This window comes from Biomphalaria glabrata, chromosome 12 (genome assembly GCF_947242115.1).
Source record: "Biomphalaria glabrata chromosome 12, xgBioGlab47.1, whole genome shotgun sequence".
Taxonomy (NCBI): Eukaryota; Metazoa; Mollusca; class Gastropoda; family Planorbidae; genus Biomphalaria; species Biomphalaria glabrata.
The window spans coordinates 25866221-25892004 of NC_074722.1; the positions used below are offsets into that span (position 1 = coordinate 25866221).

Below are 25784 nucleotides of genomic sequence, written 5' to 3' on the forward strand. Positions count from 1 at the left end.
CTTACATTGACCACACTATCATCATAAACAGAGAAATTGTTGTTTGGGTCCCCGTAGACGCTGTTGTTATGTATCTTGAAATATCTTGAGCAAAGAATTATTTTTTTTAATATCGGTGCTTGGTTACCAAGTATAGTTCTTACTCTTTTTATTTATTTTTTTAATTAATTTTTTTTTTATTTTTGGGGGTGAAGGGGGAGTCTGTCTCTTCAGGTTTAAGATTATTATATCCTAGCCCGAATCTTCCACATGACATCGAGGGATAGCGGCGGGCTGGGTTCGAACCCTTGGACACCGAGGCCATCAAGACGACAGTAAAAAGCGCATACCACACGACCAGCCTCTTGCCTGGGCACTACGGGAGCTGTTCACCTTCCTGCTTTGAAGCCAATCGAAGTTCCAGCTCAGGTTAAAATATTTTGTTAGCAGGACGAACATGAGTGTGACGTTACATACACTATCCAGGTCTATGCTTGATGAGGAGCTTGCGGAGATCACTTTATATATGTGTGTGTAACATAAAAACTTTGGAATCGCTGTTTGTAATATTCTGATCAGGTAGCAGTTATGTTCTGAATGTTTTGAGTGAATCGATGCGTGGCGGTGGCACCTATTTAAAGTATGTAAATATCTACATCGACCTTTTTATTTGTGTGTGTTTGTGTGTATAGTAAAAGTAAAGTGCCCCCCCCCTTTTTTTTTTCAGACCTTGCGCTTTTTAGAGTAGATGGTGTATATGTGGCCCACGTTTAACGAGGGTGTTATGTGGCCAGCACAACAATCAACCGACTTGACTTTTTTCCAACTATAATCAGGTACCCATTGGAGCTGGGTGGACTCAGAGACGCACTATACACCCCGAAATTAAAAATCCCAGTCTCCACCAGGATTTGAACCCGGGACTTCTCGGTTCGGAAACCAAGCGCTTTACCACTCAGCCAACACTTATAAATGTTTGCTTTTTTCGTCTTTCAAAATATGTTTGTGTTTGTCTGCGTGTTTGTTTGTATGTGTGATAGCCTGTTTAATTTAATTAGTTCTTTTTTTTTTTTTATTTAAATCTGGTCTTTTGGAATAGTTTTCCAATTTGGATTATCCTTCTTTTATTGCGATAATCTTCCCTTAACGGTTATAAAAAGTGTGTCACATGTGCAGATTCAGCCAATCGTTTTTTCCGTTGCTGTTTTATTGTCACTGCCTAAACCGAATTTAATCACTGACCTATTTAATCATCAGACACCAGTTGAAAAGTAGAAATAGCGAGAAGTCAATACTTATCTCCGAAACCCACCTGCTGTGCTGCGCCTTGGCCGGCCTAAGCCGCGAGTTGGGCAAGCTAATTATAATTTGATGGGCACATTGATAATAGCCTACTTATATATTAAGTCTTAGCTAGGCAAGCGGATGATTTTTTTTATCTCTTTTTTAACCAAATAGATTATTTTTCCCTAGCCTTATTCAAAAAGATGCATAGCAAAAAGGATCTTTTGAAAAGCTGATTATACTTTTATTTGTTTGACCAAACAAGTTTGCTTAATGATCAAAGGATTTACGAAATGTCTTTATTGTCATCCTCGTCATTATCAAATTTATAATCATGATCCTCATCATTATCATCTTCAGTCCTCATCATCGTCATCTTCATCATGACCATCATCATCATTCTTCATCAGCTTGATCTTCAGTATAATCTTCATCATCATTCCTCATCATCGTCATCTTCATCATGAACACCATCATCATTTTTCATTATCTTCATCGTAATCATCTTCGTCATCGACTTTTTTTCATTATTTACTTCATCCTTACTGAAACGGATGGCTGGTATACGCTCTAGACCACTGTCGTTTGATAGTCACGATGGTTCCTGGTTTGAACTCTGCCCACCGCCATTCCCCGTGGTCCTACTTGGATGTAACGATCTTCAAATCTGAAGGAACATCCAAAAACTGGTGTCAGAGGTGGAGGTGACGCATCGCGTAACGGTTATCATCTCCTGTGGATAAGAAGCGAGCAGCGTACCATGAGCTGCCTGTCTAGTCATTCAAGTCACCAACTGACTGACGTAGGTCGATTTTATCTTCAGGTTCCCTCCACCGTTGAACAGAAGCAGGTGTGACACTCGCTAGGTACAGAACGGGACACTGTCCAATCGGAGCCTATTTGGCTCAGTTCAAACCTAACTTCGACTCACGTTGTAGACACTGCCAGCAAGACGATGAAACGATTAACCATCTGCTTTATGAGTGCGCGATACTAAACCCCAAAAATGGCATTTTGAGTAAAAAGAGAAACTGGTTTGCATGGTGAGTTGGCCCTGTACGGAGACAAGGAAATTCTGCAACGAACTGCTGCTTTCTTTGTCCGTATTATCAGAGAATAGAGTTCTCAACACGGTGCCCTACTGCGATGAGACTCACACGGCTCTCTCCACCATTGACTGAAGAGTAGCCTAAATCAAAGATACATGTCATAGTGTGTATCAATGATCCTGTTCGGGCCAAGGCAACTCACTGTGTGTTTTAACCATCCAAATAAAATTGCTATAGATTCCCAATATTCTTGTATCAGAAACCTACCATATAATTAAAGTATATTTTATTAAGCGCTATAAAACGCTAAATATTTTTTTTAAATCCTTAAAAAAAAAGTATATAAGGGAAAGAACTCCGCACTTACAAATATATATCTTAATAATGTTGAAGTTATTCCCCTTATTATATTCAAACACAATAATTAGTTATCAATAACGAATTTAATTTTTATTTTTTTTTTATGTTTTGTTTGGTAATAATAATTGTTTAAAGTTTCAACTTGATCCGATTATGGGTGTGGGAGAAATAGCGTGTATAAACTTTTTACCAGACAGACAAATAGACTGACGACGGATAGACAGTGAGATTGAGTTGATATAAGCTTTGTAGAAATAACGTGTATAAACTTTTTACCAGACAGACTAATAGACTGACGACAGACAGACACACAGCAAGAGTGCGTATAAAAACAACACGACTGACATTGCAAGAAACTAGGGTTGTTATGTTTCACTAATGAAAGGGGAAGAATTTGTACACATTAAGTACTTCTCCAGTGCTAACGATTTGTACACATTAAGTACTTCTCCAGTGCTAACTATTTGTACACATTAAGTACTTCTCCAGTGCTAACTATTTGTACACATTAAGTACTTCTCCAGTGCTAACTATTTGTACACATTAAGTACTTCTCCAGTGCTAACGATTTGTACACATTAAGTACTTCTCCAGTGCTAACGATTTGTACACATTAAGTACTTCTCCAGTGCTAACTATTTGTACACATTAAGTACTTCTCCAGTGCTAACGATTTGTACACATTAAGTACTCCTCCAGTGCTAACGATTTGTACACATTAAGTACTTCTCCAGTGCTAACTATTTGTACACATTAAGTACTTCTCCAGTGCTAACTATTTGTACACATTAAGTACTTCTCCAGTGCTAACGATTTGTACACATTAAGTACTTCTCCAGTGCTAACGATTTGTACACATTAAGTACTTCTCCAGTGCTAACTATTTGTACACATTAAGTACTTCTCCAGTGCTAACGATTTGTACACATTAAGTACTCCTCCAGTGCTAACGATTTGTACACATTAATTACTTCTCCAGTGCTAACGATTTGTACACATTAATTACTTCTCCAGTGCTAACGATTTGTACACATTAATTACTTCTCCAGTGCCGTTTTTTAAACCTTTTCATTCTGTCACTCGACACACATCTGCATGTACAGAGTTGTTAGAGCGAACACACTCGTTTCTATGGAGACTGCATCAATGACCATAACGTAAATCTGAACTTACCTATACAAAAAAAACAACACAAATGTGAATCAGAAGCAGTATTTTGCATCTTTCTAGAAGTTTCCTGTATTGACTTCATTTAAGACCACAATGTTAATCAGTATATAGAATCTTTCTAGAACTTTCCTGTATTGACTTCATTTAAGACCACAATGTTAATCAGTATATAGTATCTTTCTAGAAGTTTCCTGTATTGACTTCATTTAAGACTACAATGTTAATCAGCATATAGCATCTTTCTAGAACTTTCCTGTATTGATCACAGTGTTTATCGGTATAAAGCCATTCTTCGGAACACACATGTAAATTCTTTTCTTATGACCACAAAGATAATCAGTTAATAACATATTCTTAATCTGCTACTAATGCTAAAACGTATATTGGAAATTAAAAAAAAAATATATAAAAAATTTCAGTTTTACTTTGAAAATAATTTCGTGGCTTGTATTATTTCATTGTGAAAAAATTCATAAATAGCTTGCCGGATTAAATCTGGGGATTTATTGGTGACTTCTGTCAGAGATTAAGTCAAATAATAATGCTTTTGAAACCATTGGCTACATTGACTGTTTTCCCACTCAAAGAAATCGCATTTTTTAAATCCGTCAAAGGATTTATAGCTTTAAATTTCATAATAATTCAAGCAGAAATATTGTCTTTGATTTTTTCTTTGGATGTATAGATTTAAAAAAAAAAATTGATGTGAACATCTTTGGAGGTTTCTACGCAATAGAGTGTAGATTGCACTCACGACTGCTGCGTATGTTAGTGCACTTTTGGCGCCCCATCTGTGCCCGAGAGATTAGCATCAATCTCTTGCCTATTGGGTATGAAGCATTGCGATCAGTTTCTCTCTTGTACACGCGACTCTTTAAGCTTATTATTATAATTACTTTTTGGGGGGGATTAAGTTTTAATTTTTTTTTAAAAGCTTTGAGAAAGAAAAAAATTTCCCCCCTTCCCCCCCCCCCCTTTTGAGAAATGTGTTTGAGGGAGGGGGTAGCGGTGTTTGTTGAATAGACTGAAGGATAAGTTATGCAGATGCCATTGTAAGTTAATGTAAGAGGGAGTATGACATAAATAAGGGGAAAGGAGGAGAGAGATGATGGGGGGGGGGGGCAACAACAATCGATGTAGACTTAACCATTGGGTAGCAGCTGACAAGACAAGAATGGGGAGGGGGTGGGGAAGTGTTTTTAAACCTTGTGAATTTGTCCACCGCAGTGCTGTCTGTCTGTGTGTGTGTGCGGAAGATGATCAAATGATAGAAACACTATACATATCAACAAATAGAGACAAAAACACATAGATCTTGATATGTTGTTCCATGTAAACAACGCTGCGCCCTCTACAGACTCACGAACCTGAGGGGACGTAATCGGTACAATTTTACTCCATAAATAGTATAGTCTGCTCTTGTTTTTCTCTCGACGTCAGACGAGACACAAATAACGAGATCTATCTACACGTGAAGTGTAAGACTTCAGACGTTACATTGAGAAAAATGTCAGCGTCTTTTTTTAATAAATGGGAAAGTGATACACACATAGTGAGCAACGTGGTGTGTGTTATTTCGGAATATACATTGTGCCTTTCTCGGTTACTGTGCTATTTTCGGAGATTATTGTGCTTGAAGTTTGTGTTATTTTAAGAGGTGAAAGAGTTATTTTAATAACCCCAGTCAATGTGACATTTCATAATAATTTGTTCTTGGTTGTTTTTTTTTTTTTTTTTTGCAGTATCGGTTTCTAACTTGCAAATAATTTTTTTGGACTTTGTTTAGAATATCTAATTCTGTGTTTTAAAGAGGTGACGATCTTCTTTTTTATCGCTTTCATTGACCTATGTAGTTTTTATTTTACGTTTAGTGGATGGCTTTTTCGGTGCTAACAAGCTCTATGTCTCTATCTAGTCATAAGTCTGAACTAAGAAGTAGCTTCAGCTCTTTGAAAGTAAATAGATCTACAACGTGAAAACAATGGCCAGGACTTTCACCATCTTTAACGGCACACTTCCTCTTCATCTCTATTTTCCTCCCCCCCCCCCCCCACCATCCCCTAAATCACCCCGAATCAATAGATATGAACAAGATAGACGTTAGAAATACACAAGCCAGGGGGGATAATTTATCCCGTTCTTCCAATATCATTGAGTTGTTTTTCCATAACAATAAAAAAAAATTACAAGAAAATAAAAAAAAAATACACGAAGGAAATTGTCAATTCATTCACTTTCTTTGACTTACTTCACTATTTCTTCTTTGACTTACTTCACTATTTCTTCTTTGACTTACTTCACTATTTCTTCTTTGACTTACTTCACTATTTCTTCTTTGACTTACTTCATTTTAACCCTTTCTCCTTCTCCCCCCTCCCCCAGGCGAGATTGAACTCTTCGTTTAATACATAGTTAGATTAATAACTTAATGCAGTCTCTAAACCTTTTAAACAAATCTATCCTTACTTGTGTCATTTAGGGCGAGGGAATGGGTGCGGACCACCCCGGAGTTTTACCCATAGGGGGTGACTGTGAATGGATGGCTTGGTCGTGCGGTATGCGCGCTGGTCTGTAGTTCAGTCGTTTCGATGGTCCCGGGTTCTTACCCCGCCCGCTACCACCCCGCGTCGTCCTGAGGGAGGTTCGGACTAGGAAGTAGATTATCCACAACATGCACAACATTTTTTACACAAGGGAAAGAAAAAAAAGAGAAGACTATATTTTAACAAAAAATCACTAGCATGATATCCTAAGAATAAGAATTTTCTGCATTTTATATTGGGAGTTTATTTTGAGTAAAGTTTGATTTTTTTCGGGGGGGGGGTAGTCTCTGTGGCATTTTACAACTCGAGAGACTATGTTTTCCCTTTGCAACTTCTTGTGTGACTAAAGAGGCCAATCCTTGATACACAGCTGCATTTTCACCCTTCTTTCTGCTTCTGTAGTGTATAACATCTGCAATCCGTGACCCTTCCTTTATGTTCTCTCTTCATGTGGATCTATCCCGTTCCACCTCTTCCCAGCTGCTAGTGTCGATTTTGAAGAGCTTCATGTCGCGTTTGCATACACCCGTATAACGTAAAAGTGGGTGACCAGCGGCTCTCCTGCCTTCTATTAGATCGCCATACAGAATGTCTTGTGGAAGTCAACCTTGTGGCATTCTACGAACGTGGCCAAGCCAGCCAAGGCGTCTTCTGCTGATAACAGAGAGGATGTCTTGGCATCCTGCTCTTCGTAGCACTGCTCATTGGTTATCCTTTCTTGACACCTTATTTCAAAGTTCCGGCTTAGGCATCGTAGGTTGAAGACATTCAGCTTTTTTTTTCCTGCAATTACTTTCCGCACTAGGGGAAACTATCCCTAGAGACGCCTCTGTCTATTCAGATTCTATCTTTCGTTACTTCCCCTTTGGAAGCTGTTGTGCACAGAGGAGTCTCTACATCAATTTAATTGGAACAGTCTTTTTGTGTGTTAACCGTGGAACTATACTACTAGAATGTATTGAGATCTGCATCATTGTCACTGTCTAGGTTGGTCGACAGTATGACTATATTGATAGCAGAGTCATATGATGAATTGGACGTTAAAGACAAACCTGTGCAATGTGGCTCACTGGGCGCCAGTGTCACGTGGCTAATCGGGCGTCGCTGTCGCATTGTACAATAGGTGCCGCTGTCATGTGGCACATTAGGTGTTACTATCACTATCATCAATACACTGTTGTTGTCCTCCTCCAGTCGTAGAATGGTTTAACTCGTGGAACACTTTTTCCATGTGGCTGTGGAGCCCTGTTTTTGAGACACCCTCCCAAATATCGCAGGTTAAGGTGGCTTTCGCTTTGGTGGTAGAGGAGCCAGCCATGTTTTCATTTGGCACGCTTTTCTTCCAGAGCTGAAGGCGATGTTTTTTCACAGCTTTCTTGGTCACCATCTGTCTCCACGTAGTGCTGTCGATGTCTTCCCAGTAGTCAATATCAAAATTAATGACTACACCAATTAATATACCAATCAAATTCTCAACTAGTTTTATTTGTACTTATTAGAGCATTGTTTTTCTCTCATTCCCAGACTCCCCAGAGTTGACTGCGCATTGCCCCCTTAAGAGGCGTAGAAAGCACCCTGAGGGCTCCGTTCAAACACTTAGTAAACCAGAATCACCAGGTAACGTGTCTGTATGTGTTATGTTGATTTGTTGCTCTATATTTAACTCTCTGTTTCTCTCTCTCTCTCTCTTTCTCTCCCTCTCTCTCTCTCTCTCTCTCTCTCTCTCCTCTTTTTTCTGGTATTTATATTATTTTCTTTTCTAAATCTAATTGAATGTGTTTATCAGTTATTTTTTGTCAGTCGCTTTATCTATCTATCTATCTATCTATCTATCTATCTATCTATCTATCTATCTATCTATCTATCTATCTATCTATCTATCTATCTATCTATCTATCTATCTATTTATCTATCTATCCATCCATCCATCCATCCATCCATCCTTCTGTCTGTTTGTCTGTCTGCATGCCTATCTATCTATCTATCCATCCATCCATCCTTCTGTCTGTCTGTCTGTCTATATATATATATATATATATATATATATATATAAATATATATCCATCTTTCTTTCTTTCTTTCTCTTCTACGTCTATCTATCTATAGTTCTATATATATATATATCTACTCACGCAGGCAAAGAAACTAAGAGAATAAGAACAATACACTTGAAAGCAATGAAGAACTAAAACGATGTTTATTTACAAATGGGGAATGTCTGTAAATCCGTCGGTCTTACTTAGCAGTTCCTTCACTATCTTTCTTGCTTCAAGCGAGACCAATCGTTATAGAAGGAATGAACACTGACCTGCAACGTCACAACCTATGGGCAGTGCAGACCAACAGCTCGTTACGACGTCGTACAGATCTGTGACGTGGCAACGAGCCATTGGTCTAATTTTCCCACAGGTTGTGACGTTGCAGGTCAGTGTTGAGGCCTTCTATAACGAATGGACTTGCTTCCAGCCCATGCCATATTCTTCTATGGTTTACCCCTAGTCTGCAACGTCATTCCTCTGTCTGGCTACGTCACTACGTTCTACTAGCACTGAATACAATGCACAATATTTATTTCCAAACTAACATACTCTCTAAACTAAACTAGGTCACTACATAGGAGTAAGTGGAGCACATTAAACCTTTTTTTTTTTTTGCATCATTAAGAGCCGCAGTACAAGCAATTTGTGGTGGATGTAAATTACTTTAATTGCTCATTTTTGTTACTCAACATCCGCAAATCACTCGTGAAAATGTAGTTTTTTTTTTTTTTTTATGTTTTTTTTTTTTTTTTTTTATGTTTTTTTTTTTTTTTTTTTATGTTTTTTTTTTTTTTTTTTGGTTAGCGTTGAGTAATCAATATTTGTCCACAGTAAAATTAACTATAATAATATTTATTATGATATTTTGTGACAGCTGTTTGTTTTTTACTTGAATATTATCAGAAAAGCTACCTGTGTACTAGAACCTAGTCAAGGGGCATAATTTCTTAATTTTTCTTGTTTACAAACAGAAGCCTTGTATAGTTATCTCCCCGTGTAGTTTTTATTTTGTTGAGATTGAGTAAAAATCTAAAATAGTTATCAACTATCGAGACTGTGTTCTTTAGGGCCTAAGTCGCCGTTCTTTAAGTGGCCCACGTCTTGAACCACTTATAACGCCCCTGCTTTTTTTTTTTACCTGCAGTTGAAATAGATTCCCTCTCTGCTCCATTCACGCCTTTCCTGTGATAGTTGCCCTTATTGAATTAGTCCAATTGGAATCTGTTTTAGTTGTCTCATTGGTATCTTTATCTTGGGGATGACAAACTAATTTCAAGCTCTGATCTCTCTACGAATACTAGATATTCGTGCTCACTGAACTACTGGCTCTCTAAAACACGAGAATTGGCTACACTGTTCTTTTAATTTTACTCTATTGTAAGGATCATGTGTGTGAGTTTTTTTTTGTCTTTTTTTTTATTCTCCTCTATCATTGACTATTTGTTGTGTAATAAAGTGTGCAGCCTAGAGCTAATTATAGCAGCTTTTTTTTTCTGGTAGAAAAATATTCAGAAATCTCACACCGGGAATGAGATGCATGCATGAATTGTAAAAACAAATAATTTAAGATCAAAGGAAACAGGGAAGCGGACTCACACCAAACCCCCAACTTCCGCTGTTTTGCGGCTCTATCCAAACAGGAGACAGGCTTGGGGAGCTAACTGTGAAGAATAATCCGGAGCTGGTAACCCTTAGGCATCCTGCCGCACACAGTACTACACCCTGGCAGAACCCGAGATATGCCGCTTATCCCAAACTGTATAGTCACCCTCCGCTTCTTTGGACAAATCAGATGTGTGGAGTGACAGGAACCGCTGTGTGGACAACATCGTTCCGGCCATAGCTAATGTCCAAGTTTTCATCTTATTTCCATTAGATGATCTATAGTCAATTCGTGACCGAAGAAGGCCTTAGTACAGTTTAGCTCCCTTTCAGACCACTGCTATGTATGATAAACACCTCATCTCTTTTTTGTTGCCAACGGTTAACGAGGGCTTAATGTGGCCAGCACAACAACCAACTTTCCCCCAACTGTCACATAAACATCATGGGCGTCTTCAGGGGGTTTGAACTCGAGACCCACGCACTCCCACGCTCTATTAGATCTAAATATCAACAGAATATAATGATCTGTTTTAGAAAAAAAAAATGAAATTTTCAGCCTTTTTCCCCCTCATTTTAAAACTATTTTCAGATCTACTGCTAATTTTAGTAAGTGTTATCAAATGTCCCTACACAGAAATCAACTTGCCTGCTGTTTCTGCATCTCGTTCTGAAGATTTGTCTCACCAATGGTTACGTGGTGCGTGATCACGTGCTTTGCACCGCCGTCTGCTCTTTTCCCAAACAGCCTTTTAATAACGTGCGTTTCCCTTATCGCGCTTTCATCAATAGAAACAACACGGGGACATTTTATGCGGGCTGTTTAACTTGAGTGACATCTGAAAGCCGCTTTTCCCTACGAATATTTCTTGACCCAGAAGTGACCCTCATTTGTTAACTTGGAGAACTTAACTTTTTGTAAGCATGAGTGGTGTGTATCCAAAGTCAGGTACAGCTAATTAGCGCACACAACCACTTAGATCTAAAGTCAGGTACAGCTAATTAGCGCACACAACCACTTAGATCTAAAGTCAGGTACAGCTAATTAGCGCACACAACCACTTAGATCTAAAGTCAGGTACAGCTAATTAGCGCACACAACCACTTAGATCTAAAGTCAGGTACAGCTAATTAGCGCACACAACCACTTAGATCTAAAGTCAGGTACAGCTAATTAGCGCACACAACCACTTAGATCTAAAGTCAGGTACAGCTAATTAGCGCACACAACCACTAAGATCTAAAGTCAGGTACAGCTAATTAGCGCACACAACCACTTAGATCTAAAGTCAGGTACAGCTAATTAGCGCACACAACCACTTAGATCTAAAGTCAGGTACAGCTAATTAGCGCACACAACCACTTAGATCTAAAGTCAGGTACAGCTAATTAGCGCACACAACCACTTAGATCTAAAGTCAGGTACAGCTAATTAGCGCACACAACCACTTAGATCTAAAGTCAGGTACAGCTAATTAGCGCACACAACCACTTAGATCTAAAGTCAGGTACAGCTAATTAGCGCACACAACCACTTAGATCTAAAGTCAGGTACGGCTAATTACCGCACACAACCACTCAAATCACATAACTCTAACTCGTGTTTGTTCTTCTCATATACTCACATTGAATATAAGCAAAAAAAAAAACGTACAACGTACAAAGCTGATGTTGCGCATAATTGTATCAATTAGTCTGGATCAGTCATGTAATTAAATTCGTAATAAATCTAGACTAACAAAAAAAACAAATCTGTGGGATAAGATATATTAATAATAATAATAATAATCTTTATTATCCGTAAGGAAATTCGTCTTACAATTTGTGCATTACACCAAACAAAAAAAAATTATAACTATAAGAAACCAAAGTGTACATTCACACCAGACTCACTCATAATTTACATGTGACAAAGTTTATACCAGGTTGTTGTTATTTAATGATTTGATTGCCAAAAGAAAAATCTTACTCTGGAATAAATGTAACCTAACACAACTACACCAAGCTGCATTAAACTTTCAACAAACATTCTTATTAGAAAAAGACATTAACCATCCAGTTGATGACCTCTGGAATTTCATTAAAAACAATCTTAAAAGCATTATAGAAAATCAAATACCAACTAAATACACATCAAACAAAATAAATAAATGCTGGTTTAATAATAGACTAAAGAAGCTTTGTAAACAGAAGGAAAACCTATATAGAAAATTTAAAGAAACTAATGCAGAAAGAGTTTACAAAAAGTATATAAAAATTAAACACTTAACCCAAAAAGTAAGCAGACAGCTGCAGAGTGAATACATAAACAATGTAATATCTAAAGACAACAACAAAAACCTATGGTCATACATTAAGTCTAAGAAAATGGAAACAACAGGCGTAGCGCCATTAAAAGATGAACATAACATAATACATAATGATAATGAAACTAAAGCAAACATTCTAAACAAATACTTTGCATCAGCATTCTCAGCCCCAGGAGACAAAGACATATTACTGAATTTGAACCAAGTAGACAACATAGAAGATATAGTAGTACAAGAAAATGGAATTCAAAAACTATTAGCCAACACCAAACCAAATAAAGCTTCTGGACCTGATGGTATTCCAGCTAGATTACTCAAAGAACTAAGTAATGAGCTAGCCCCAGTGTTCAAAATACTCTTTCAGGCTTCACTTAACCAGGGCAGAGTACCAAAGGACTGGAAAGAAGCTAATGTCAAACATAATGTCCTCACACCATACCAACATGGCTTTAGGAAATATAGATCATGTGAAACACAACTAATAGGACTAATTGATGATTTTTCAAAAGGTTTAGATAATAGTGAACAAATAGATGCTATCTTACTAGATTTTTCTAAGGCTTTTGACAAAGTTCACCACCATAGTTTGCTTAAAAAATTAAAATATTTCGGCATTAATGGTCCACTGCATCAGTGGATTAAAGACTTTCTGATAGGGAGAGAACAAACTGTAATAATAAATGGCTCTAAATCAACACCGATAACAGTAAACTCAGGTGTACCTCAAGGAACAGTCTTGGGTCCACTACTATTTTTAATTTACATAAATGATTTACCAAATTGCATTACTTCAGGAACAAAAGTTAGATTATTTGCAGACGATTGCATAATATATAGAACAATAAAAACAACACAAGACACAGATATTTTACAAAGAGAATTAGATGAATTACAGAAATGGGAATCAAATTGGAGCATGTCTTTCCACCCAGAAAAATGTCAGTTGTTAAGAGTAACAAAAAAACTAAAACAAATTAATTCCACTTATCTTATTCATGGCAAACCAGTAACACAGACTAAAAACGCAAAATACCTAGGTGTTATAATAAATGAAAAACTGTCATGGAATCCACATATTGATGAAACTACAAAAAAATCAAACAAAGCATTAGGATTTATTAAAAGAAATTTCTATAAATCAAATAAGAACATAAAACTAAAATGTTATTTAACCTTGGTTAGGCCAATAATAGAATATGCATCCTCTGTTTGGGACCCCTCAACTCAAGAAAACATTAAGAAACTAGAACAGACACAAAATAGAGCAGTGCGATTCATAACAAACGAATATTCACATTTGACTAGAATAACACCTTTAGTAAAATCACTAAATTTAGAAAGCCTTCAGGACAGAAGGCTCAAAAGTAAAGTAGCAATAATACATAAAACACTGAACCATAATCTTCAAATACAAAAACAAAATTTAATAAAATACTCTGAAAGACACAAAGATAAAGGCACATTCCTCATCCCATATGCTAGGACAAATTTGTACAAATACTCCTTCTTCCCTAGTGCTATTAGAGCATGGAATGGGTTGCCTGAGCTAGCCAGGAAAACCAGTGACTTGGCAGAATTTAAGTCATTGGTTAATATGCATGACTAAATGCATGACGCGTAGGACGTAATCATCTTCTTTTTTGAAGTAACGTCTGTATTATATAAGATAAGAAGATAAGATAAGGGGAACAAAAGAGTGTTTGTGTCTGTTTGTCTTTGCTATCGGTGTCTTGTATCTCTTTTGTGATGATAAAATCACAAAATCCTGACACAAAGGGTGATTCTTTATTTCGAGGATCTTGTTAGCTTTTTTATAGATGTTTGTCTCAAACAACTGCCCAAATGGGGTTTGTTTTTTGCCAATGATTTTGCCAGCAGCATTTAGGATTCTATAAAGTTTATTCCTATTTTTAATGCTCAGATTGCCATACCAGGCAGTGATATTGAAACTTAAAATATTGCAGATGTGAGCGTGATAAAACTTAGCCAAGGCCTTTTCGCTAACATTAAACGAGGACAGTTTTCTTAGTATTTGTACCAATTTTGTTTATTTAGCGCAAATTCATGTTTTTAGCTTTATGCGTTATGATCCTATCGCTTATCTGGAATATTTGGGAAAGGAAGGAGGAGAAGTAACGGAGTATCTGGATGAATGCTACCGTGATAGCTTCTTTAATGCATTTAATACTTTAAAAAGTTGAACGACTTGAATTCGAACTCGCGAGGCCAAGCCGCTGCACTAACCACTGTGCCAGGTATAGTTATCTATTGCCACGATCTATTTCTCTAGACAAAGTATAAATTGGACTAATTCAACTTATACCACTACAACAGTCAAGTATGATTTCTTTACCTTTTCAATATCGATTAATTACCAATAGTTAATTTACTAATTGTTTTTTTTTTTATTGATTCTCATTTTGTCAGGTGAAAGAAATAACTGTGCAAAGTTTCAGCTTGATCCAAGAATGGGTGTGGGAGAAATAACGTGCTCAAACTATTTACCAGACAGACAGAGTGAGTTGATATAAGCTTTGTAATAATCACATTATTGTTTCACAAATCTTTAAGTTTAGGAAATAGTTGAAATCAAGGGGCGTGTGGCCGATTGGTAAACCGCTTGGCTTCCGAACTGGGGGTCTAGAGTTTAAATCCTGGTTAGGACAGGTACGTATAAAATCCGGATTTTTAGGGCTCATCTGAGTCCACCCAACTCTCGTGGGTCCCTGGCCCCATAACACTCTCGTTATATGTCGGCCATAGAAACATTTGAGCTTGAACTCATCTGCCGTCCAAGAAAGCAAAGTGTGAAAGGTGTGCCTCAAGGGACTAGTCTTAATTGACGAAGAATTAGCCCAAATTATTTTATATGATCTTAAATCGCATTGATGGAATCATGGAATGCCAAGGCTAGTGAGATTTTGAAAGTAGCAGTCTGTGTGTCTGAACATTCTCGAGATATTATGTTTTTGTATGAAAAGTATAAGGCCTACTATGTGACTCAGCTTCTGTCATGTTAGTATCTCTTCTCTTTTCTGGAGATGAATATTTTAAAATCATAGCATGTTTATTTTTTAAGATAATTATTCACATTTGAATGATGCCTTGTTTCTATCTGCAATATAAAAGATCTTAAAAGTTTAAAATAATTTTTTTAAAGTCGTTTATTTGTTATGGGTATATTTTTGGGAAAGGTATGTTATCTGTAGGTCATTGTGCTAGCCACACCAGACTTACGTTAACTGTAGACCATAAAAACAGATGAAATAATTCCCATGGACAATACTAGAATGGAACTAGAGTTACTGTCCGACGTGAGAGGTCACCCGCCCTGAGAAGCTTTAGAATCCGTCACAATACCAAGACACATACATTTTGTTTGGGCTTATTCTAATATGTACAAAATTGTGCAAAATTTATTTCGGAAAGTTGTTTTTTATTCGATAGAATTTGAATAAATAACAAGAAGATCTAGGAAACTGTGTTGTAAAAATGCATAAACCCAACCCGTAATGAGCAAGAATCTACATACATTAGAATAAATCGATTCGACGCGACTTGAAAAAGAAAAGAAATATATTTATATTAGCATTCTTAGTAGACTTGAAAAAAAAGAAATATATTTATATTAGCATTCTTAGTAGACAGTGTTAGTGCAGTGTGTGTCTCTGAATGTATTTTAGTGTGTGCATTCGTTGTATAATGAAAACGTTTGCTAAAATAGTGTGTCAAACTGGCGGTATTATACTGACATGTTGAAATTGGATTAAATTATAAAACGGTATGATCGGAGATAATAGAGACACTTTTGCAAGAAATGAACGATTCATAACAGGAACAGATAAAATAATGTTTTTATATAATGTGTACACCTGTTTACTAGTTTTAGTAGTGACTGTTGACTCAAGGCCATCAAGGGATATCTGGAAATCAAATCAAACTTACAATTAAATACCAAAAAAATCTTGAACATAATCAGATAAAGACATCTCGGGTTTTTTTTTTCCATTTGACGTAATCCTTTATATTATTCGATTTTCCAATGTAGAGTTTATCAAAAGTTTATCAAGGTAGCAACGAATCAAAAGAACTGTAATGTTTTTGTTTCAAATGAAAATAAACTGGAAAAAAAGGGGGAGGGGACATGAACACAGGACTAGACAGATGGGGAGGGGACATGAACACATGACTAGACAGATGGGGGGGGGACATGAACACAGAACTAGACAGAGATGGGGGGACATGAACACAGGACTAGACAGAGATGGGGGGACATGAACACAGGACTAGACAGATGGGGAGGGGACATGAACACATGACTAGACAGATGGGGGGGGACATGAACACAGAACTAGACAGAGATGGGGGGACATGAACACAGGACTAGACAGAGATGGGGGGGACATGAACACAGGACTAGACAGAGATGGGGGGACATGAACAAAGGACTAGACAGAGATGGGGGGACATGAACAAAGGACTAGACAGAGATGGGGGGACATGAACACAGGACTAGACAGAGATGGGGGGACATGAACACAGGACTAGACAGAGATGGGGGGAACATGAACACAGGACTAGACAGAGATGGGGAGGGACATGAACACAGGACTAAACAGAGATGGGGGGGACATGAACACAGGACTAGGCAGAGATGGGGGGGACATGAACACAGGACTAAACAGAGATGGGGGAGACATGAACACAGGACTAAACAGAGATGGGGGGGGACATGAACACAGGACTAGACAGAGATGGGGGGAACATGAACACAGAACTAGGCAGAGATGGGGGGGACATGAACACAGAACTAGGCAGAGATGGGGGAACATGAACACAGAACTAGACAGAGATGGGGGGGACATGAACACAGAACTAGGCAGAGATGGGGGGGGGACATGAACACAGGACTAGACAGAGATGGGGGGGGGGACATGAACACAGAACTAGACAGAGATGGGGGGGACATGAACACAGAACTAGGCAGAGATGGGGGGGGACATGAACACAGAACTAGACAGAGATGGGGGGGACATGAACACAGAACTAGACAGAGATGGGGGGGCATGAACACAGAACTAGACAGAGATGGGGGGGACATGAACACAGAACTAGACAGAGATGGGGGGGGGCATGAACACAGAACTAGACAGAGATGGGGGGGACATGAACACAGAACTAGGCAGAGATGGGGGGACATGAACACAGGACTAAACAGAGATGGGGGGGGACATGAACACAGAACTAGGCAGAGATGGGGGGGGACATGAACACAGGACTAGACAGAGATGGGGGGGACATGAACACAGGACTAGACAGAGATTGGGGGGGGACATGAACACAGGACTAAACAGAGATGGGGGGGGGACATGAACACAGGACTAAACAGAGATGGGGGGGACATGAACACAGGACTAAACAGAGATGGGGGGGCATGAACACAGGACTAAACAGAGATGGGGGGGACATGAACACAGGACTAGACAGAGATGGGGGGGACATGAACACAGGACTAGACAGAGATGGGGGGGACATGAACACAGGACTAAACAGAGATTGGGGGGGACATGAACACAGGACTAAACAGAGATTGGGTGGGGGACATGAACACAGGACTAAACAGAGATGGGGGGGACATGAACACAGGACTAGGCAGAGATGGGGGGAACATGAACACAGAACTAGGCAGAGATGGGGGGGACATGAACACAGAACTAGGCAGAGATGGGGGGGACATGAACACAGAACTAGGCAGAGATGGGGGAACATGAACACAGAACAAGGCAGAGATGGGGGGGACATGAACACAGAACTAGACAGAGATGGGGGAACATGAACACAGAACTAGGCAGAGATGGGGGAACATGAACACAGAACTAGGCAGAGATGGGGGGGGGACATGAACACAGGACTAGACAGAGATTGGGGGGGACATGAACACAGGACTAGACAGAGATGGGGGTGGGACATGAACACAGGACTAAACAGAGATGGGGGTGGGACATGAACACAGGACTAAACAGAGATGGGGGGGACATGAACACAGGACTAAACAGAGATGGGGGGGACATGAACACAGGACTAAACAGAGATGGGGGGGGACATGAACACAGGACTAAACAGAGATGGGGGGGACATGAACACAGGACTAAACAGAGATTGGGGGGGGGACATGAACACAGGACTAAACAGAGATTGGGGGGACATGAACACAGGACTAAACAGAGATTGGGGGGGGGGACATGAACACAGGACTAAAAACACAGGACTAAACAGAGATTGGGGGGGGGACATGAACACAGGACTAAACAGATGGGGAGGGGACATGAACACAGGACTAAACAGAGATGGGGGGGACATGAACACAGGACTAAACAGAGATGGGGGTGGGACATGAACACAGGACTAAACAGAGATGGGGGGGACATGAACACAGGACTAAACATAGATAGGGGGGACATGAACACAGGACTAAACAGAGATGGGGGGGACATGAACACAGGACTAAACAGAGATTGGGGGGGACATGAACACAGGACTAAACAGAGATGGGGGGGACATGAACACAGGACTAAACAGAGATTGGGGGGGGACATGAACACAGGACTAAACAGAGATTGGGGGGGGGACATGAACACAGGACTAAACAGATGGGGAGGGGACATGAACACAGGACTAAACAGATGGGGAGGGGACATGAACACAGGACTAAACAGAGATGGGGGGACATGAACACAGGACTAAACAGAGATTGGGGGGGACATGAACACAGGACTAAACAGAGATTGGGGGGGGACATGAACACAGGACTAAACAGATGGGGAGGGGACATGAACACATGACTAGACAGATGGGGGGGACATGAACACAGGACTAGACAGAGATGGGGGGACATGAACACAGGACTAGACAGAGATGGGGGGACATGAACACAGGACTAGACAGAGATGGGGGGGGACATGAACACAGGACTAGACAGAGATGGAGGGACATGAACACAGGACTAGACAGAGATGGGGGGACATGAACACAGGACTAGACAGAGATGGGGGGACATGAACACAGGACTAGACAGAGATGGGGGGGGACATGAACACAGGACTAGACAGAGATGGGGGGACATGAACACAGGATTAAACAGAGATTGGGGGGGGGACATGAACATAGAACTAAACAGAGATTGGGGGGGACATGAACATAGAACTAAACAGAGATTGGGTGGGGACATGAACACAGGACTAAACAGAGATTGGGGGTGGGACATGAACACAGGACTAAACAGAGATTGGGGGGGATATGAACACAGGACTAAACAGAGATGGGGGGGGGACATGAACACAGGACTAAACAGAGATGGGGGGGGACATGAACACAGGACTAGACAGAGATGGTGGGAACATGAACACAGAACTAGGCAGAGATGGGGGGAACATGAACACAGAACTAGGCAGAGATGGGGGAACATGAACACAGAACTAGGCAGAGATGGGGGGGACATGAACACAGAACTAGACAGAGATGGGGGGGGGGGACATGAACACAGAACTAGGCAGTGATGGGGGGGACATGAACACAGGACTAGACAGAGATGGGGGAACATGAACACAGAACTAGGCAGAGATGGGGGGGACATGAAAACAGGACTAGACAGAGATGGGGGGACATGAACACAGGACTAGACAGAGATGGGGGGGACATGAACACAGGACTAGACAGAGATTGCGGGGACATGAACACAGGACTAAACAGAGATGGGGGTGGGACATGAACACAGGACTAAACAGAGATGGGGGGGACATGAACACAGGACTAAACAGAGATGGGGGGACATGAACACAGGACTAAACAGAGATGGGGGGGACATGAACACAGGACTAGACAGAGATGGGGGGGACATGAACACAGGACTAAACAGAGATTGGGGGGGGGACATGAACACAGGACTAAACAGAGATGGGGGGGGACATGAACACAGGACTAAACAGAGATTGGGGGGGGGACATGAACACAGGACTAAACAGATGGGGAGGGGACATGAACACAGGACTAAACAGATGGGGAGGGGACATGAACACAGGACTAAACAGAGATGGGGGGACATGAACACAGGACTAAACAGAGATTGGGGGGGGACATGAACACAGGACTAAACAGAGATTGGGGGGGGGACATGAACACAGGACTAAACAGATGGGGAGGGGACATGAACACATGACTAGACAGATGGGGGGGACATGAACACAGGACTAGACAGAGATGGGGGGACATGAACACAGGACTAGACAGAGATGGGGGGGGACATGAACACAGGACTAGACAGAGATGGGGGGGGACATGAACACAGGACTAGAGAGAGATGGGGGGGGACATGAACACAGGACTAAACAGAGATGGGGGGACATGAACACATGACTAGACAGATGGGGGGGACATGAACACAGGACTAGACAGAGATGGGGGGACATGAACACAGGACTAGACAGAGATGGGGGGACATGAACACAGGACTAGACAGAGATGGGGGGGGGACATGAACACAGGACTAGACAGAGATGGAGGGACATGAACACAGGACTAGACAGAGATGGGGGGACATGAACACAGGACTAGACAGAGATGGGGGGACATGAACACAGGACTAGACAGAGATGGGGGGGGACATGAACACAGGACTAGACAGAGATGGGGGGACATGAACACAGGATTAAACAGAGATTGGGGGGGGACATGAACATAGAACTAAACAGAGATTGGGGGGGACATGAACATAGAACTAAACAGAGATTGGGTGGGGACATGAACACAGGACTAAACAGAGATTGGGGGTGGGACATGAACACAGGACTAAACAGAGATTGGGGGGGATATGAACACAGGACTAAACAGAGATGGGGGGGGGGACATGAACACAGGACTAAACAGAGATGGGGGGGGACATGAACACAGGACTAGACAGAGATGGTGGGAACATGAACACAGAACTAGGCAGAGATGGGGGAACATGAACACAGAACTAGGCAGAGATGGGGGAACATGAACACAGAACTAGGCAGAGATGGGGGGGACATGAACACAGAACTAGACAGAGATGGGGGGGGGGACATGAACACAGAACTAGGCAGTGATGGGGGGGACATGAACACAGGACTAGACAGAGATGGGGGAACATGAACACAGAACTAGGCAGAGATGGGGGGGACATGAAAACAGGACTAGACAGAGATGGGGGGACATGAACACAGGACTAGACAGAGATGGGGGGGACATGAACACAGGACTAGACAGAGATTGCGGGGACATGAACACAGGACTAAACAGAGATGGGGGTGGGACATGAACACAGGACTAAACAGAGATGGGGGGGACATGAACACAGGACTAAACAGAGATGGGGGGACATGAACACAGGACTAAACAGAGATGGGGGGGACATGAACACAGGACTAGACAGAGATGGGGGGGACATGAACACAGGACTAAACAGAGATTGGGGGGGGGACATGAACACAGGACTAAACAGAGATGGGGGGGGACATGAACACAGGACTAAACAGAGATTGGGGGGGGGGACATGAACACAGGACTAAACAGATGGGGAGGGGACATGAACACAGGACTAAACAGATGGGGAGGGGACATGAACACAGGACTAAACAGAGATGGGGGGACATGAACACAGGACTAAACAGAGATTGGGGGGGGACATGAACACAGGACTAAACAGAGATTGGGGGGGGGACATGAACACAGGACTAAACAGATGGGGAGGGGACATGAACACATGACTAGACAGATGGGGGGGACATGAACACAGGACTAGACAGAGATGGGGGGACATGAACACAGGACTAGACAGAGATGGGGGGGGACATGAACACAGGACTAGACAGAGATGGGGGGGGGACATGAACACAGGACTAGAGAGAGATGGGGGGGGGGGGACATGAACACAGGACTAAACAGAGATGGGGGGACATGAACACACGACTAGACAGAGATGGGGGGTTATGAACACAGGACTAGACAGAGATGGGGGGGGGACATGAACACAGGACTAGACAGAGATGGGGGGACATGAACACAGAACTAAACAGAGATTGGGGGGGGGGGACATGAACATAGAACTAAACAGAGATTGGGGGGGGACATGAACACAGGACTAAACAGTGATTGGGGGGGGGACATGAACACAGGACTAAACAGAGATTGGGGGGGGGGGGGACATTAACACAGGACTAAACAGAGATTGGGGGGGACATGAACACAGGACTAAACAGAGATTGGGGGGGGGGACATGAACACAGGACTAAACAGAGATAGGGGGGGGGACATGAACACAGGACTAAACAGAGATTTTCTCTTCATCTAGTTCGTCATCCTAGTGTTGAATATGCACTATGGCTTCTTTTATTTATCGATCAATCAATCAATCAATCTTGCTATGTCTGTATATTTGATTTACCATGATTAAAAGTGCTAGAGAATTATCCTATACCTTTTAGACTATATTTCTTTTAGTCTGTACACTAGCCTACTCAAGTATCTCTATGATTCTGTCATGTTGTCTTGGCTCTACTATTTAGTAGCTGTAAATAGTCGTTAATGAGAACATGTGAGCGGGTCACTTAATGACAAAACAAGCAAAATAAAAAAAATCCTTTAAAAAAAAAGCAAAGCTTATCTGAAGAGGAAGAGCTCCGTCCTTAAAACTATATCTACCTTTAATGTACAAGTTATTTCCCTTTTTCGATACCAAACGCAAAAATTATTACGAATAATTAATTGACTTGTTAAGTAATATTGTTTATTGATTTTGTTTTGTTCGGTACAATAAATGGTTAATTAAAGTATCAACTTGATCGGAGAATACGTGAATGAAAAACAGCGTTGACAATAATCTAACGGGACTAAACCCAACAAAATGAGCCATATCAGTGCAGACTGAAGTATTAGTTTCCCCTGTTACTATTAAACAAACAAACAAAAAATTATCAGTAATTGCTTATCTAATTGGTTACTTTTTGTATATGTCAATCAATAATTATGCGAAGTTTCAGCTTCATCTGAGAATGATTGTGGGAGAATTAACGTGTACACACTTTTTACCAGACAGACAGAGTGAGTTGATATAGGACGTAATCATCTTCTTTTTTGAAGTAACGTCTGTATTATATAAGATAAGATATAAGAATCTTTGTAAAAAAAAACTTCATAGGTATGTAAGTCATGTGTTCCCTTCGTCTCCATTAGCATTATGTATTATAAGCACAAACTTCTGACAGTAGGTCTAACGATCCCACCCTCATGTTTGACTTGAAGACTTCATGTGTCCTACATTCCCATGCGTTTAGTATACGGCAGAAACATGGCTGCACTGTGTAGGCTTATGCAAGAGGCAGACGATGTGGGTGATTAATAAGCATTTAAATGAGTTGGTCCCTTTTTAACAGCCAGTGGAATAAAAAAAAATGTCCTTACTTGGAACACGGTCACACGTGTTGATGGGGGCAGAGGTCAATGGAAAAGCAATGTCTTTGAGGGATTATTTTTATTTTTTTTGAATAGAGATGAATGCATTGAATGTAGATCTAATTATTTTTGCTTTTCTATGGGGGACTCCAGAAGTAAGGGGAGTAATTGAATAAATGCTTTCGCTAGATGATGATAATCAAGTAGCAGGTTGATTGCTGCATGTTAAGTATGTGTGTGTGCGTGTGTTTCGGGTGAATTAATGTGGGATGATTAGTGTGTGTGATAGCGAGTGTGTGGTGGCTTTCACAATGCGATATTTCTGCCTACAGTTGATGTTTGTTACTTGTGATTGTTGATCTGAGACGTTAAGTGGTAGCGTTCGCTCTTTTGGATTGTAAGAAATGCATTCAAAAGCTTCACTTGTTAACTAGGTTCGAAAGAGTGTCATAGACATGTGAATGAAGAGCTGTGTGGAATTATATATTTGTAGACCTCATATAGTCATGTAAGTATAACTTTGTATCATTAAATATATCACGTATGTAACTGGATATACCATCGAGGTTCTTATAGTCAAATGTTATTAGCACAATAGTATTTTAAAATGTATTTTATTTTTAAACGTCGTGGAAATTAACAATTTTTATAAGTCAAATATAAATATATATGTGTATACAAGAGTTACTTTAAATATCTTCTGCTTCTATGTAAAGTAACCTTATGATCTATAGGGCAGAGTATGTAAAGGTCATCTGTTTCTGTGGCCTACGGTTGACGAGGGTGTTATATGGCCGGGACAACGCCCAAAGATCTCAAAATTAAAAATCACAGTCTTCTTCAGGATTCGAACCCAGGACTCCTGGTTTGGAAGCCAAGCACTTTACCGCTCAGCCACCGCGCCTGTTTCTATGACCGATAGTGAAAGAAGGTATCACATGTTCAGCACAACGACCAGCCGACTTTATCCGAGACCAATCGTCATTAGAAGGCCTGAACACTGCAACGTCACAACCTGTGGGCAACTTAGTCCAATTATTCACTGCCACATGATGTACGACATTGCAACGAGCTATTGGTCTAAACTGCCCACAGGTTGCGACGTCGCAGGTCATTGTTGAGGCCTACTATGACGATTGGTCTCGCTTGATGCCCCCAACAATCTGTCCGGTATCCATTACAGTAGGAGGAGCTCATGGGGCCCCCAACAATCTGTCCGGTATCCATTACAGTAGGAGGAGCTCATGGGGTCTCCAAAAATCAATGTGGGATGCGGTGGCCGAGAGGTAAAGAGTTTGACTTTCGAACTGAGGAGTTCGAATCTCGTGGAAGATTTACTTGATAGGTTTATTTATTTAGTATTATTTATGTATATATTTATCTACAATAGAGTTTGATCGTAAAGTATAAATAGCTGTGTTCTGAAACATCCAAGTACATTGCTGGGTGTAACACAAACTCCATTAACTGTCTTCGTAAGTTGTATTTCTTATTGGCAGTCAACTGTAGGGTGATTTCTATTGGTGTAAAATATGACCATATTTTATTTTGTAATAATCTATAAACATTTCTAGTGGAGATTTTCACACAAGGCATAAAAACTTTTGTCTCCGGTCAACAAAAATAAAGAAACTGCTGATAAGCTATGTGCACTTTGAAAAAGTTCTTTGATTATTCTTGTGCACTTTGAAACACTTCGAATTAATAAGCTCTTCTATTTAGAGCACTTTATATTGATATGAAGGAAGCATTAGACTTTCACCCTATACCTTAAAATTTATTCTTTTTGTTTCTTTGTTTATTGTTGGAAACATAAAAGTTCAGTTTCACGTCCTAAACTGTTTAGTTTATCGCGATAGGAAAGTAAAACGTATTCAGGATTTTAAGGATGCGAGAATGTGAAAAATGCGAGCACAGTCATGAGGCGTTGATATTGTTAGATGTGTGCGTCGCTTTCTGTGTGTATGTATAACATATTAC

The 25784-nt window shown here is 40.4% G+C and overlaps 1 protein-coding gene across 1 annotated transcript in view; it reads left to right on the forward strand.

Annotated features, from left to right (window-relative positions):
• LOC106067717 (uncharacterized) overlaps positions 1–25784 on the forward strand; it is a 204512-nt gene that overhangs the window by 146893 nt on the left and 31835 nt on the right. The window contains exon 2 of the mRNA XM_056006954.1: positions 7910–8002. Within this exon, the coding sequence (XP_055862929.1) occupies positions 7910–8002 (93 nt within the window). The remainder of the gene's footprint in view (positions 1–7909; positions 8003–25784) is intronic.